This window comes from Epinephelus moara, chromosome 2 (assembly GCF_006386435.1).
Source record: "Epinephelus moara isolate mb chromosome 2, YSFRI_EMoa_1.0, whole genome shotgun sequence".
Classification (NCBI taxonomy): domain Eukaryota; kingdom Metazoa; phylum Chordata; class Actinopteri; order Perciformes; family Serranidae; genus Epinephelus; species Epinephelus moara.
Genome location: NC_065507.1, coordinates 22,235,023 through 22,251,392, shown reverse-complemented (window position 1 = coordinate 22,251,392; position 16,370 = coordinate 22,235,023). Strand labels below are relative to the sequence as shown.

At 40.9% G+C, this 16,370-nt stretch overlaps 1 protein-coding gene across 4 annotated transcripts; it reads left to right on the top strand.

Moving 5' to 3' along the window:
- The first annotated feature begins 645 nt into the window (after nucleotides 1-645).
- Nucleotides 646-15,568, top strand: relb (v-rel avian reticuloendotheliosis viral oncogene homolog B). 4 transcript variants are annotated; one of them, XM_050032916.1, is made up of 11 exons: nucleotides 646-919; nucleotides 1,170-1,193; nucleotides 2,774-3,009; nucleotides 6,780-7,115; nucleotides 9,601-9,767; nucleotides 9,926-10,017; nucleotides 10,151-10,282; nucleotides 10,397-10,501; nucleotides 12,269-12,484; nucleotides 12,568-12,639; nucleotides 14,448-15,568. In XM_050032916.1, exons 1-11 carry the CDS (start codon nucleotides 856-858, stop codon nucleotides 14,888-14,890), a joined length of 1,887 nt encoding a protein of 628 aa, XP_049888873.1. In that variant the 5' UTR covers nucleotides 646-855; the 3' UTR covers nucleotides 14,891-15,568. The 4 variants fall into 4 exon arrangements, with proteins under 4 accessions (XP_049888873.1, XP_049888882.1, XP_049888895.1 ...); XM_050032925.1 differs by lacking the exon at nucleotides 1,170-1,193; XM_050032938.1 differs by lacking the exons at nucleotides 646-919; nucleotides 1,170-1,193; nucleotides 2,774-3,009 and adding an exon at nucleotides 4,496-5,054.
- Nucleotides 15,569-16,370: the final 802 nt, after the last annotated feature.

Sequence of the window (16,370 nt, the reverse complement as noted above, 5' to 3'; positions counted from 1 at the left end):
TGTAGCTTTTGAGGATCTTTTGGTCTACTTCACTTTGTCAGGTAGGTCCTATTTAAGTGATTTCTAGATTGGGAACAGGTGTGCAGTAATCAGGCCTGGGTGTGGCTACAGAAATTGAACTCAGGTGTGATCAGCCACAGTTATGTTTTAACAGGAGCTGGGGGGCAAACACTTTTTCACACAGGGCCATGTAGCTTTGGATTTTTTTCTTCCTCATTAATAAAACCCTTAATTTAAAAACTGAATTTTGTGTTTACTTGTGTTATCTTTGACTAATGTTTAAATTTGCAAAAAAGTAAGAAATCAGGAAGGGGGCAAACACTTTTTCACACCACTGTATATATATGTGTGTGTGATGGGATTGAATGGAGGCTCATTATAGTTGCAGGTTGTTTGCAAATGCATTGAAGCTCAGTAAAAACAAGAACATTACATAATGGAAAAAATGCGCTCATTTTGTGGTCATGATCCCCCTCTGGCCGCAATATGCTGAATATTTAAATAAGTACATTTATCTTTATATGGCTGCAGTACCTGCTGTCCCCATGGGGGGGTTTCCCTCTGGGAGGTGACGTCGAGGGGATTTCCACACCTGAAGCAGCCAATCAGAGCGAGGCAGCTGCGGAAATAACAAAACCGGAGTAGGAGAGTCTTCACACATCACTCAACACATGGCTTCAAGACTGTCTAACAGCTTCACACGGGTCGGTACTGACACTCAGAGCTGGTTTGCACCCTGACGATACTTTACAAGAGGTGGTTTTAAACACAGAGAAAAGTTTTGACCCAGAGAAGAAGACAGATACCGGAAATAACCAGGTTTAGGAAGAAGTCAACGACACGACGGCGGAGTTCATGGTCTTAAAGGACTCCTCCTCCCGTGTGATGAAAGACATGGACATATTCAACGGTACCTCTGGTAGGTTTTAAGTGTTAATACTCGTGTGTGTCAGTGTGTGTGTGTGTGTGTGTGTTTGTGTGTGTGTTTGTTTGTGTTTGTCGGAAAGACAGAGCTGACATCATCAGCAGGCATGTGATTTCTCAGAGCAGAGCAGCCAACACCCATCCCCGGCTCTCACTCCCACTTTTACTGCTCCGCTGTGTGTGCAGGTTTATTAACATCCAGCTGCTGAGCTTTGTTCTAACAATGCTTTCTGTTTGTCCTGCAGAGTCAGGAGGACCGTCAGACTTTGGTGAGTGTAAACACATTTGCTTTTGTTGTGCCTTTTGCTAAACGGATGTGTGTGTGTGTGTGTGTGTGTGTGTGTGTGTGTGTGTGTGTGTGTGTCTTAAAGTCATGCAAGTGTGGGATGTGAGAAGTTACTGTGACCGTGTGACCTGATGCTCTCTCATGCAGAAGTTAGACCGTCATCGGCGTTTCTGCTTCCTCATGTTGTTTTGTGCTGTCTTTTACAATGCCTGTGGTCAGTAAGGTGCAAAACTAAATGTTTCAGACAACAAATCAACAAAATTAAAGACACAGTAATATGTCAGAAAAACTGAAAGCACTATTAAGCATCTTGTGTGTTCATTTTAACATATTTATTGCATGTAAGCCCCAACTTATCTTCATTAATGTACCTATTTTGCTTGCGTAATATACACAGCAGAAGTCTATAAAATGTGGATAATAGTGAAAATTGCAGTTAAAAATACCAGAAACCTAAGTTTTGCATATTTAAATTGCCTGCACTTATTGCTACTGTACTGCAAAACCAAGAGATATTGAGTTTACTGTGATAAAAATGCAGGAAAACCAGCAAATATTCACATTTAAGAAGCTAGACCAAGCAATTTTCCTTTTGAAAATGTACTTAAACGATTACTAGATCTTTAAAACTATTGCTAATCAATTGTCTGCTCAATGCCTGGTAAATTAATTGCCTCTGCTTCGATAATGTTTGACACACCACGCCTGCAGGAAACTCTAGTTTCTGTTTTGGGTTGGCAAATGTCACACCTCAACCGCAGGTATAAAATCAGTGTGCACTATTTATTCTAATGGTGATAAATTTAGCCAGTAGCATCTCGGCAACTGTCACTGCTAAAACGAACAAACAGCCTAAAGAAGAAGAGGATGTACTTTATTAATCCCTGAGGGGAAATTGAATTATTGTTCACTCACACATGCACAAACAGGACTGTGTGGAGTACACAACACTTTTAAGTTGAGCATGTACAAACAAAAAGGCAAAGTCTTGTTATTCACAGCTGTAACATCGAGCAGAAACACATCTATACAGATACAAAAATAAATACATAAATAAAAAAGCATTTCCCCCAGGAAATTGTTTCCTCATCTTGTGATGAGTTTAGTTATTATACGCTGGCTTCAGTGCATTTATTTAATGTATGGCATTCACTGTGTGAGATAGTGGCTCTTTAACTTCAGGGTTAATGTTATATTCCATAGAAATCTATGGGTTTTTATGACATTAGTAAGAGCTGCTTTGTTTCTGATTTAAGGAAACTGGAAAATCTTGAAATAGATGTATGTTAAATTATGGGTGCTCTGAGAAACTTAAAGGAGCAGTGTGTCAGATTTAGTGGCATCTAGTGGTGAGGAGAGTAAATTGCAGCCAGCTGAAACTTCTCCAATGAGCCAAGCGTGAACTCCAGTTATGGCTTCTTCAGTGCTTCTTCGGGAGCTGGAGTATCCGCAGAGGTTTCCTCCTCTCCAAAACAAACGGATCTGTTTCATATTTAAAAAATCAGCGTTTGTTAGCATACATCACGCCGGCCACCTGAGACACTATCAATGTGTTTGTTTCAGACCTCATTGAGGAAATCATCACAGAGGAGCGGTCCCGTGCCTTCCCTGGAATTTCTACCCCTCCTGACCTCATTGAGGAAATCATCACGGAGGAGCGGATACGTACCTCCCTCCCCGGACCTCCTCCTCCTCCTGCTGACCTCTGCCAGCCGCACAACCAGAACCAAAGGATGCTCCAACCGAGCTCCTCACCGCCACCTCAGCCCGTGCTGGTGGCGAGAGGCACTGCACATCAGGTGAGTGGGTGCAAGAACATTTTTGGGTGTGCTCTTACCGTGTTATGTTTTTGTGCCAGTGTTGTCATTCATGTTGTTTTGGTTTATCTGTCTCTCTGTCTCATCTGATTCCTGCTTCACTTAGAGGTTTCTTACATTTCCAAGAATGAGTGTTGGCAACACCTAGAGAGCCGGTGTGGTGGTAAATGTGGTGGCAGCAGGCCGTGACGAACGCAGATCAAGTTTAATTATACAAAACAGATTATTGTCTAAATGATTATTGTATATACGTGTTAGAGAAGATTTAATCTTAAAACATAGCGATAGTTTTGATGACCAAGTAATCGTTTACGTACATTTTTAAAAATTAAATCACTTCCATAGTAAATTCAATATAGCTTGATTTTGAAGTACAGTAACAATTAGATCAGGGAATTTAAATCATCTTCATTTTATTTTAAAGTTATTAGAAAAATCAACCATTTTACTCTGTGCTACAAGCCTGTTGCATTTTTCAGCTGGTCTTCATCAACGTTAAACTACATTAATGCTAAAATAAACCATTAATCCGTTAATCCAAATTGGACAAACCAGTAGTCCATTAATCTATTAGTCCATTTTCAGAAAATTTATTCAACAGTTTAGATAAAATTTATTTTTTTAAGATAATGTTTGAGCAAAAAATGAGGAAAATGTGAGGATCAGCTGTTTTTTTGTTTTGTATCATTTTTATTTTATCGTCAACGATTGTTTATTCAGGGAGCTTTAACTGATAATTAAATTCTTTTATAGCAATGCCTTGAATGTAACATTTGTCTGGGCTAGAAGGATGTATAATATGCTACCAACTGCAAAAAAAGGATAAAAAAAAAAGTCCATCAAAACAAATGACAAGCAGTGGTGTCTGGCTAGAATGATAAACAACAATAAAAACAGTAAAATTATGAAAAGGTTTAATAAAAAGAATAAATAAAAAATGAACACATCTGCCAGGAAGGAAGGATATGTAACAACCACAGCAATAAAAACAATAATGCTGTCAGTATTTAAATGTCTTTTATTGCAGTAGATGAGCATTTTAAAGATGTTATTCCGACATTTTTGAGTCTCAGTGATTAATCCAAGCAAATATCAGCAGATTAATCAACGAAAACAACTGCTAGTTTCACAAATCTTGACCCACACAGGCTCAGACAGATGTTTACACGTCAGTTATGTTGCCTTTGTGTCGCCACTGAAAGCTTGTTAATAATAAACTCAACAACAAAGGAAGCTTCAGACTTCTCCTCTGTTAGGGTGAAAAAGAAGTGACTGCAGCTGTAGTGAAGAGTGATTGTTTCTAAGATTGAATGTTTGTTGAAGAGACTGCAGTGTAGTGCGTGTGTAGCTGGGTGTCTTGTTGTTGTGCGAAGCCAGGCAGGTCAGGCTCTTAGCATAAAGCACGTGGTTTACAGATCAGAAGTGTTGTAATGGGATAAGCCTGCAGTGACGCTGTGGCCTTCACAAAGAGGTGATAATGAACAGCACAAGAAAACATCTGAAAGTCTTTATTCGCATGTGAGATTGATTAACTTCTGCGTGTGTGTTTTGTTTGTGTTTGTGTGTGTGAATAGTTTGTTAAAAAGGCTTTGTGGCCTGTGTTCGAGGCTGACACACCTCCCCAGCTTGCTCTTCTGTAGGAGGAGGCTCAGAGAGAGAGAGACGAAGGGGGAGGAGGAAGAGGAGGAGGGGCTGGAAAAACTGTAATCTGACTCCTGCTTTCAGTTTGCAGTCTGTTCTGCTAACAAGCCAAACCCACCGAGAGGTGAAAGGTCACATTCTTCTCCCCGCGCCGCTTCTCCTATTGGTCGATCTACGTCAGGTTGAGCTGACTTCCTATTTCCTGTTCGCAGGCTCACTCTGCCAGGCTTTTGTTTAGCTCTAGGGTTTTAAGGCCAACACGCTCTCTGACAACAGACGCCTGTGGCTCGACGAGATATTATGAAACATGATCTCATGCAGAGGCATCACCCAGATCTCCTCAGCAACCGTTTGTTGAGCTCGCAGCCTGATTTTCTGCTTCACAGGTGACAAAGACGTCTTTACTTCCCTGCAGGTTTGATTATTCATCTGTCTTTACACTGATGCTTCAGATAGTCTTAAGATGTCAGTGTGTTTGCTTTGTTGTACTTTGTCTTCCTCTAACATCACGTCGAAGCCAACGGAGGCCTAACTGATCAGAAACTGACAAGTGAAGACAGAGTGCAGACAGAAAGTAAATCAGCAGCGAGAGAGATATATTCAACAAGAGTTTGAGTGGGAACGGAAAAGCATGGTGGTCTGTGGTATTACTGGTAACTTTGATATCAAAATGCAGGAGGAGGAGTCAAGTGAGCGCATGGTTAACTCTATGTACTGGCAGAAAGGACATGTATGAAGGAAAAGCCATGCAGTGACTCAGTTTTGCTGCCTGGTTTCACTGCAGCTGTGATGCAGAATGCTTCACTGGCAGTGTCATCTGCCATAATGGATAACAGACATCTGGTCCTCAGTTTGATTCTTTGAAAACATGCCTGTTTATTTGTCTCTGATTATAAGATGCTGTTTTCTAATGCTAAGGGAAAGGCTGTAGGGTCATGAGATGATAAACGGGAGTGGAAAAGGAGTAAAAAATGAATCCTGTTACACATGTTTTTATTGTATTATACTACAACTTTTGCATTTATTTTATATTATTATAGATATCTAGATACTCATAAGCAAAATTTTGACTGATTCTTTTTTGAATCCAGGAGAAGTGCTGGTGTTTTAAAGGTCCAGTGTGTACGATTTAGAGGGATATATTAGCAGAAATGGAATATAATACAATAAGTGTGTTTTCTGTAGTGTATAATCACCTGAAAATAAGAATCGGCATGTTTTTGTTACCATTGAATGAGTTGTTTATATCGACATCAGGAAAGGGGTCCTTGTTTATGAAGAATGCTATGTAGCATTGCCATGTTTCTACAGTAGCCCAGAAAGGACAAACCAAACAATGGCTCTGGATAAGGCCATTTGTGTTTTCACGTCAGCCCCTCCTTGGAGAGCCAAACAGTGTCCAAAAAACACAGATTATTAAGGTGGAACTGCTTTAATCAGTGTTTTTATTGGTCTAAATCACAGAGTCTGTTTGTTTTGGAGAGGAAGAGACCTCTGTGGGTACTTCATCTCCCCCTAAAATCCTCCTGAACGTCTAAATCTTAAGTTATCAGAGAAAAGAAGTGAGCACAAATTAACAGGTGCTGGGCGAGCTGCCCGTCTATGACGAGCCAAGCGGTGTCTGACAAACACTGATTTGTAAAGTGAAACTGCTTTAATCAGTGTCTTAACCGGTTTAAATCACAGGGTCTGTTTGTTTTGGAGAGGGAAAGGCGTCTGCGGATAATTCTGATAAAAACCCCCTGATAATGAACAAGGAGGGAAATCCAAGCGGGAGTTCATGCTGGGCACATAAGAGAAGTTTAAATCCTGACTGCTAGGTGCCACTAAATCCTACACACTGCACCTTTAAAGCCACTCTGAGCTATTTATCGTCTTATCTCGCCACATTTTGATCATCCTGGTGTCATTATCTCAGATCACAAGATGAATATCTGCTGTCTGTCCATAACGTAATGACAGAGATGAGAAAGAACGTATTTGTATTGTTTCATTTGTTGCTTTTTGTGCTGCCGTCTTGACAAGATTTCCAACCTCAGTGAGTGTTACATGGTTAGATAAAAGTTAAATAATGTTGTTAATAATATTGTGTCATTGTTTTTTCATCACAGCCAGTCTGCACCTTCCCTCAGCCCCAGCAGCCGTTGTGCACGCCCAGGGAGATGGCTCATCCTTCCCGGGGACCAGTCACACCAGCCGGTTTGTCTTGCCGTGGTCGGGGCTCCTTGTGTTCGCCTATCTCTAAGAGCTCCGGTGGTGTTTCCTCTCAGAACCGCGTAAGCGACTCCAACATGTTGGAGCGGATTCTGAATAAGCCCAAGCTGGTGATAGTGGAGGAGCCCAAGGAGAGAGGCATGAGGTTTCGCTATGAGTGTGAGGGACGCTCGGCTGGCAGCATCTTGGGAGCATCCAGCACTGAAACCAACAAGAGTCAGCCTGCGATCGAGGTAGACACTTGTCACACAAGTGTGTGTGTGTATGTGTGTGTGTGTGTGTGTGTGTCCTTGAAGGGGGTTTACTAGCTGTCAGTGACAGTTGAAGTCGATCTTGTTTGTTGTGTATACTTGAACTCCGTGTGTCGACCGGTGCAGACGGGTGGAGCTGGAAGGATGTGGGTTGTTGGAGTCAATTAGAAAGTCCCCACAAATCCCAGGTCGAGTGTGGTCAAAGACAGGCGGTTTGTCACATGGCCCCCACTCTAAGAAACACACCCACACTTCATCTTCACCTTCTGCAAACACCAGGCGTGTGGGGGTTTTAGCAGTGAAGAATGTGTGTGTGAAAATGAAATAATGTAAAATTATTGGTGAACATTTAGGTTAATGTGGCAGGTTTGATTTTTTTTTCGGCATCCTTCATGCTTCTTGATGAAATCAGTATATCAACCACCACCATCAGCTTTACAAAAAATCAGATGATAATCATAATATGATAATAGGATAAGGCTTTCCAAAAGGGCCAGTTATCAGAGGTGGGACCAAGTCACTGTTTTGTGAGTCACAAGTAAGACACGAGTCTTTGCAAGCAAGTCCCAAGTCAAGACAGGCTCATGTCCCACTCAGGACTTGGGTTTTGAATCATAAACAAGTCATTGTGTACTCTTCACTGCTTCATGAAACCATTTTAACAACACAGTGATAATATATTAATTGACAAAAACCATGAATGCTTTTTAAAATACATATTATTTATAAAGCAAGTTTGTTGGAAATTTCTGTCTGAAACTTTTGACCCACATATTTAGCATACAGCAATTCATCTTTTGTTGGCCACCGCATAGTTTATATCCACAGACGAAATGATCTTTGGTGTAATTGTTCCCAACTGGCGTTCAGTAATGTAACGTTAGTTCTTCACGGTTCTCTCCTCTTACTTGATTGGATGATGTCAGACTGGTTCAAACAAAATGGATCTGGGGCATTCAGTGTCGACTTGCTGGGAATAAATAGTGTGAATGTTAGTTAATTCAGGAAGTGAAACGATTTGTGGCACACTTTTTGAATAATGTACTTTTTAAACTTTGGTTTTTGGGGGAAGGTATCAAGTATTTAAGTTAAAAGGCTAAAGTCCAAGTGAAGTCACAAGTCACTTGTGTTTAAGTCCAAATCGAGTTGCAAGTCTTTTTTGTTTTTGTCAAGTTGAGTCTAAAGTCATCAAAAATATGTGACTTGGGTCCACATCTCTGCCAGTTATAGCACACGGAAAAAGGTGGGGTGCTGTCAAATGCAGGAAGATGACAACATTTAATATGCTAAATATATGCACAAATACAGACACTCCATGTTGTGAAGAACACAATAACAGCTTTGATTGGCAGCTACTTCAAAGCACTTTCTCAGACAGCATCTGCTGCATATTTTATTCAATTCAAATAAACACAAGAAGTTTGTGCTCTCAAAAAGGATCAACACTCAGTGAAAAACCTAAGCCCTATGATAAGCTAATATGGCAAGGCTTAACTATACAAACCAATGAGCAGTGATAACTAGCATGTCTTTGGGGTCATCGGGTGGGAACCTCCTTTCACCAGTGTTTCGTCTAGTTGGTCCCACGACACCTCCAGGAGGCTAGACAGTGATCTCTGGCGTCCCAGAGACACTCCCCTAATGCCAGGTCTCACTGCTCTCCACACCAACCAATAACCTCCTTTATCTTACTTACACATGGCTTTCTCAGCCCAAACAGCACTGCCACCTTCAACCAAACCCAGGCTCCGTACATGCGAGCTCCAGGCAGAAGCAATGCTGATACTACCTTTCCTAGCACATTCACCATACTCTATTTCACACGCTACATAGCATAACTCCAATATAAGCTAAAGTTAAAGGAGATAAATAAACTTACAGGATCAGCAAACACACTCACCTTGCAGCATGGTCTCAAACAAAATGGATTCAAATAGGCCACTCCCACGCTGATACTACCTTTCCTAGCACATTCACCATACTCTATTTCACACGCTACATAGTATAACTACAATATAAGCTAAAGTTAAAGGAGCTAACTGAACTTACAGGATCAGCAAGCACACTCACCTTGCCGCATGGCCTCAAACAAAATGGATTCCAATAGGCCACTCCCACACTTAAATACTTCCTCTTCCTGGATTTCTCCTGAGAGGAAGTGGATCTCTCCACCTGATCTTAAGGAGTTATGTGCCCTGCTTAGTAGTTCCCCCTGCTGGCCCCCAGCTGACAATATATTTAATATTTAGTTTGTCAAATTATCTCACTTCTCTGAGTTTGACAGCTGAGCTCCCTTTCTTTTGTCTGAGTATAAGTAATTAATACATCACCATGTTGCAACACTTCCTGTGTAACAGTAAGTGTGTTTTCGGACGTGTGTGTGTGTGTGTGTTTGGTTGTTTTTGTGTCCCAGATTTTTCTGTCTTCTCCCTCCTTCTCAAATTCATCTTCCTCTTCTGTCTTTCAGATTCAAGGTCCCATTAACCACTTACAGAAGGCCAAGGTCACCATTTCCTTGGTGACCAAAGACCCGCCGCACCGGCCTCACCCGCATTGCCTCGTGGGTAAGGACTGCCCCAACGGTTCAGGAATCTGCGTGGTGACGCTCAATCCTCACAGCAACCGACGTCACAGGTGCTCATCCCATATCTCATATGTCTCTTCCCCAACACGTAACTTCCTGTTAAACATTTTTTCTTTTATTCTAACTCTTACTATCATAAAATCTTTCTGGAATTTCCCAACACACAAAATGTCCTGACTAAACATATTTTTTTTATGTGGATTTGCAGCTTTGCTAATCTTGGTATCCAGTGTGTGAGGAGGAAAGAGCTGGATGTTTCACTCCAGAAGAGGAGAAACCAGAATATCGACCCCTTTCAAAGTAAGATGGATCCCAACACACAAGCACTTAGTTAATACTGTCATCTTTCTACACATCCATATATTTAAATATAAATTTTCCCTGTCTGTTTAAATTCCTTGTGTCTGACTGATTTTATCCTCTCACCCCTCAGCTGGTCACTCAAAGGGCATCGAAGACATGGACATGAATTCTGTGCGTCTCTGCTTTCAGTGTGAGCTTGAATGGGAGGACGGCAGAAAGGACATTCTCAACCCAGTGGTGTCCAACCCCATCTATGACAAGAGTAAGGAACACACTCTTATAAATCTTGTAGCCAAGTGCACCAGCAGAACTTTTAATGTGTTTCCTCATTCTTGCGTGTGTTTTTTTTCATGTTTTGTTTTTGTTCTTTTATCAGAGGCTACGACGACATCGCAGCTGAAGATCGGCCGCTTTAACCAGTACAGAGGTTCCTGCATCGGCAAGACGGAGATCTACATGTTGTGTGACAAGGTGCAGAAAGGTAAGTGTCTGTTGGCGGTGTACAAAATACACACAGGGTTGACAAAACTGGGGTCACAGAGCAGAGTACATGGGACAAGCTTGGTTTTTTGATGATCTCTCTCTCTCTCTCTCTCTCAGCTCCCAAACTTTAGTGAACAACTATAAAGAAAAGGTATTTTTCAATTGGAAATAAGGCATACCTCTGCAATCTGTGTTTTTTGAAGGCTAGGACCAAATTTGTAAAGCTTATGGCTAATGTTGAATTTTGATTTTGTGTCTTTCAGTCATTGTTTTAGCCACTATTTCTTTTATCATAGCGTTTTCTTGTTTTGAAGACACTGTCTTTATTTTCTCTTGCTACAACATGTGATTTAGCGGTGTAACATTAGCAGTGTGTATTCAGCAGCCTTTGCACCTCTGTACCGTGGCTTATTTTTGGAAACTCGTTTGGTGTTTGCCGTACAGCAGAATTGGCACTCAACTTGAGTGCGACTATATCGTAAAACAAAGGCACTCAACTTGAGTGCGACTATATCGTAAAACAAAACAAAAAAAAAAAAAATTGTATTTACTTTGGGGTCTTGGGTTGAGAGAAAGAACATGAACATGCTTAACAAATATTGGAGGGTAACTTCTGTGTTTTTCAACCTGGACCCTATTTTTTCCAATGTTTTTGTATCTAAATGACTAATGGAAACAACATTATGTGAAACTGGTACAGTGTCGAGGGAGAACACTGCAGCTGGCAGCTGTGAGACAGGTTGCAGTGGAACCATTTGAGGCATTTATGCACTTTCAGTTTATGTCCACTAAAAGTGTTTGTTTTTGCCACTGACTGGCTCAAATTATTCTATGTGTCTGACAACACTATGGAAAGGATCCCGTCACAGACAGACCTTTTTGTATAAGAGTAAGATCATTTTTGTTTAACCGTAAAGGTACCCCAAATTGCTATCGGCAAACCCACCAGACTCCATTTAAAAAAAAAAAAAAAAGTAATTTAAGCGTGTATAGAGCCAGCATGTTTTCATATCTGACTGGATGAAATAAGGGTTTATTTTAACCAAAACAGAGGTGGGATTTTTTTGAACAGTGGAAAGATAAACCAAGACAGTTTTGTAAGATTTATTTTGTTTCAATCAGCTTTTAATGAAGTTTGTTTTACAATAATAAAATTACTGCTTATTTAAATGGAGTCTGGTGGGTTTGGTGATAGCAAATTAGGGGCTGTTTCCGGTTAAACAAAAAGGATCTTACTCTTCAACAAGAAGACTTATCTGTAGGGATCCTTTTCATAATGTTGTCAGACACCCGTAACAATCTGAGCCTGTCTGTGACAAAAACAAGCTCTTTTACTAGACGTACACTGACAGTGCACAATTGACCATGAACACTGCATTACAGCCTGCTTTACGGCTGGAGGCTGCAGCAGTCTCTGTCAATACTGGAGATGTTTCAAAATCTCCATTAGTCACTCAGACACAAAACATGGGAAAATAGAACCTAAGTTTCCCTTTACGTATCATGAACTCAACTTAAAGCTAAGGAAGACACATAAAAGCGGTTGTCAAGTAATTGAGTAATTGATTAAGAATGTATTCTTACTGTTAAATTCAATGAATGTAGATGCAACACTTATGTATGGTTAGGATAAAAGCAGGCACACTGGACAACACTTGAACCTTTCAATCAAAAATGAAATAAGGATAAATATAATACTGTACTCTGAGGTGTTTTGTATTTTTTCTTTATTAAAATAGCTCTTTGTGTTGTCACTGTTCCACAGACGACATAGAGATCATCTTCAGACGAGGGTCGTGGAAGGCAAACGGGGAGTTTGCCCAGACAGATGTGCACCGGCAGATCGCCATCGTGTTCAAGACTCCGCCCTACCAGGACCAGGACATCACAGACGAGGTTGAGGTCAACGTGGTCCTGCGCCGCCTCTCAGACCAAATGGAGAGCGAGTCTGTTACCTTCACGTACCTGCCACACAACCCAGGTCAGTCAGCGCTTTGAATGGAAATTTACATCACATTATCCTAAACCCAGAAACAATAACAGCAGGTTGTTGACTCATTTCAGATCCATATGAGGTGAAGAGGAAGAGAAAGATCAAGTCAGACATCAGCTTCAGAGACAAACCCTGTGTGACACGTGAGGCTCACACATCTTTCTTTTTTTTTTTTTTTTTACTCCTTTGTAGAGCCACTGTGGGGTAAACTGATTCAATGAGGCGAGTAGTCTTTGTGTCTGCCAGCCTGCTTGTCTGTATGGGCCTTTTTACAGCAAACAATTTAACATGTCACAGCAGGAGAAGCACAGGCGTTACTTGTAACATTAACAATTGCTGTGAAACTGTTGACAGGACAACTCCAGCTGCAAACATGATCACTAATGACTCTCCTATTGTGAAGTTTTGATCCATGGAGGTTTTATATTTGTAACATTTTCTCATGCTGAGAAAAGCTTTTTAAAAATCTGTGACGTCGTCACTGTGTTAAGTCCATGAGCTGAGCGGGAACTAGCTGCTAACACTGTTGCACTTTCCAGTAAACCTGAAAGCTAGAAACTTAGTTGGGTGTGTGAACGCCAGGCAAACAATTCCATTGGACTGTGTTGGTGCCATCTTGGGGTCTGGTATTGAGTTATAGTCATACATCTGTGGGTGCCACACACTAAGGAAAGTGCCACTCTTGTTCCAGGTTACAAGAAATTAATTTAACTGTATAGTGAAGCGCATCTACGCTCAGCTGCCAGTTTATTAGGTACACATCGCTAAAACTAATGTAGTCTAATATAACAATCCTGCAATAACTCTTCCCTTTATGAACTTTATAATGTACAGTTTTTGTTGAAACTTTTAGAGGTGTTGATTCAACTTTATGAACATCTGAGGATGTTGTTTGTGGTGCTGTTTAACTGCAATGCTTCCTGCTGATGTGTGTATCATTTAGCCTTCTGTCACTGATAGACAAAAAAGTTAACATCATACAGTTCAACAGCACCACAAACTACTTCTTCCTCAATTATCATACATTTAAAGTACATACAGTATAAAGTTCATGAGGGAGGATTCATTGCAGGACTGTTGTATTAGTTTTAGCAAGGTGTACCTAATAAACTGACAGCTGAATGTTTGTTCCTGTATTAATAGGTTAACATCTTGTATGTTAAGTGGGGTTTGTTGTCACGCACATTCCCCAAAATGCCTAAAGTAAAGTCCTGTTCACACAGGATCTTAGAAATGACTCTCCCACGTCTGTTTCATGCGACACATTTGCACGGTAGAAGCAAAATCTGCATTTTCCTCAAATTTACTGACATTATTCCCGTATATGATGCCCACAGTCATTTGTAACTCCATTCCATACAACACAGTAACGCATCACAGCACCTCTAGCGCCGTCAACAGTGTTAACCTCCTTTTTTTTCTTTTAAATGTAAGATAAACAAACGGAACTGATTCTGCCACATTATTTATCTCATCATATTTCAAGATCTCACTCTTCTTTTGATTTGAGCTGGCTCTGAAGGCGAACAGGTCCTCATACTGTGTAGCGAGATGAGCCTCCTGCACCCATAATGCTGTCGAAACTTTCATTTATAATTGCCAGTGCAGCCTCCATAATTCTCGACCAAAAATGGCAGAAAAAATACGACCCCAAATCACATAGATTCTGATTTACACAATATTATCATCCGACCTCTGTATTTGGCGAAATATGGTCGGTAATTTGTGGTAGAATTTTTACTTGATACAATACGGACATGGCAGATTTGCATGGGACTGAGATCACAGATGACCTCTGCTATTATTACATATTACCTACGTGAATAGCGCTTTATACTGTTATGATGCAGAAAAGTCTTGAATGTCTTTCAAGATTTGAATATCCACCTGGTAACAGACGTTGCATCATGTTTCTAACGGGTATTTATTTTCTCTGTTTCCCCTCCTGCAGCAGAAAGTGCTCTCCCAGCGGAGCAGCCCTTCCACTTCCCGCAGCCTCAAACCATGATGTCTCCAGACGAGAGGCTTTGTCCTCCCCAGCCTGGGGCTTCCGCCTTAGGAGAAATGTGTTACAACGATCCCCAGGACTACAACGCCACCGATGCGGCCATCCTTAATCAGTTGCTAGAAATGCCTGGAGTACTGGACATGCTTTCCGACCCAAGCTTTGCCTTGCCCGTGCCCTCTGGCTTCGAGCAGGGGCCCGACGCCAACCCCACGTTCGCAAACATGGACATGAACTTAAACCAGAACTTTGGCACGTACCCTCAGAACTTTTCCGTGTACAACGACGTGCAGTTCAACATGCTTGTGAACGAGAACCAGACTCTGCAGTCGGAGGCACAGGACAGCCACTCCAACATGGTTCAGGTGAAGACGGAAGAGGAGCTATGAGGAGGGGGGGGGTGAAAGTGCCCTCACACACTCTCTCTGTGTCCACGAGAATAATTGGACATTATAGAAAATGCACTTACTTGCTTTCTTACAGAGAGTTCTCACCTAACTCTCTGCAAGAAAGACCTTGCTGGTCAAGGCTTTAGCAACCAGGAGCAGGTTAACATTCCTACATTAATGCTGCAGGCATTAAGTGTCAGAAGACGGTGATTTAAAAGAGCTTAAAAAGAAAAATCATCAGCGTCTATGTGTGGGAACAATAGAAACGCTTCCATGTGTTGAATGATTGGTGACGTAAGACTGAAACACCTGTTTTGTGATGTTAGTCTAAGATCTGTTTTCTTCCTGCTAGAGGTTGACGTAGTTGTAAAACACAAAGTCTTGAGCGCATCATTTTCAGATTTCACATTGTTCTTGCCTGTTATTACTCTTCTGTTGATGTTGCCGTCACACCCACTGCCCTCTTTATTATTTAATCTACTCAATGCAATAGAAACCAGGCCTGCTCTTATTTATAGCTCTGTTTGTATCAGTTCCCATTGTTCTGCAGTTTCACTCTCGTGCTAAACATTAAAATTTCCACCCGCAGCTTGTCACAAGTCTAACTCCGCCCCCCCGGCTATATCATCGTAGTGTCAGTATTTCAGAAAAGAAGCAATAAAATGTCAGTCTGTGTTATTTTTGTCTCGTCGTTACTTCCTTTGAAACTGACTTCTGCCTTTGTGGTGATTTGTCAGAAGAAACAAAAGACAGTGGAGCAACAAAAGGGATGAGAGCGCTTTAACGTGACCTTCAGCCACCTGCCTACACACATTCCTAACCTGCTTGCTCACTGTGTCATAAGACAATGTTGAATGACGTATTTGCTTCAAGAAATTTCGAGAGAAACGCTCAGGTGAGAGGTGTCCTTTGTTGCTCATGGTTATCAGACACCTTTGATTTAGTCGTAGTGTCTTAACTTCTTCAGTGGCTGTCACATTTCACAGTAATAAGGCTGAACAAATCTGTTCCTGCTTCCAGTTTGTGGTTTCTGCTGAGTCTTTTGTAATGCTGCATGCTTACTGGGAAACTTTTAACATTACTTCAGGATTTTTCATAGATTGACACAGATTGGGAAATAAACACCACTGTTACACAACCGTCATTTCAAAATGTCCAGTGTTTCTTCAGCCAACATCTACAATGAGTTTTTTTAGCTAATTTAGAGCATGTCTTCTTAAAGTTATAATTCAAATAATTTTCATTACATCAGACCTCATTTTTGACCCAATTAATGGTTTAATTTCTTTCAAAAGTAGCTGATCATGTGTTTACATTCTTAAATAATAATAATACATTTAGGGATATCCTCTCTACATAAAGTGTCTCTGTGGAGCTCTCAAGGTGACTGAGTGTCAACTTTTTAATGACATATTATACTATTATACTATGACTTTTTCATAACATACTATATTATGACTTTTTCATGACATACTATACT

Coding starts and splice junctions, on each gene's coding strand:
- relb (XM_050032916.1), top strand. CDS start 856: ATGGTCTTAAAGGACTCCTCCTCCCGTGTGATGAAAGACATGGACATA. Junction 7,116..9,600: donor AGAGTCAGCCTGCGATCGAG/GTAGACACTTGT, acceptor TCTGTCTTTCAG/ATTCAAGGTCCCATTAACCA. Junction 9,768..9,925: donor CACAGCAACCGACGTCACAG/GTGCTCATCCCA, acceptor GTGGATTTGCAG/CTTTGCTAATCTTGGTATCC.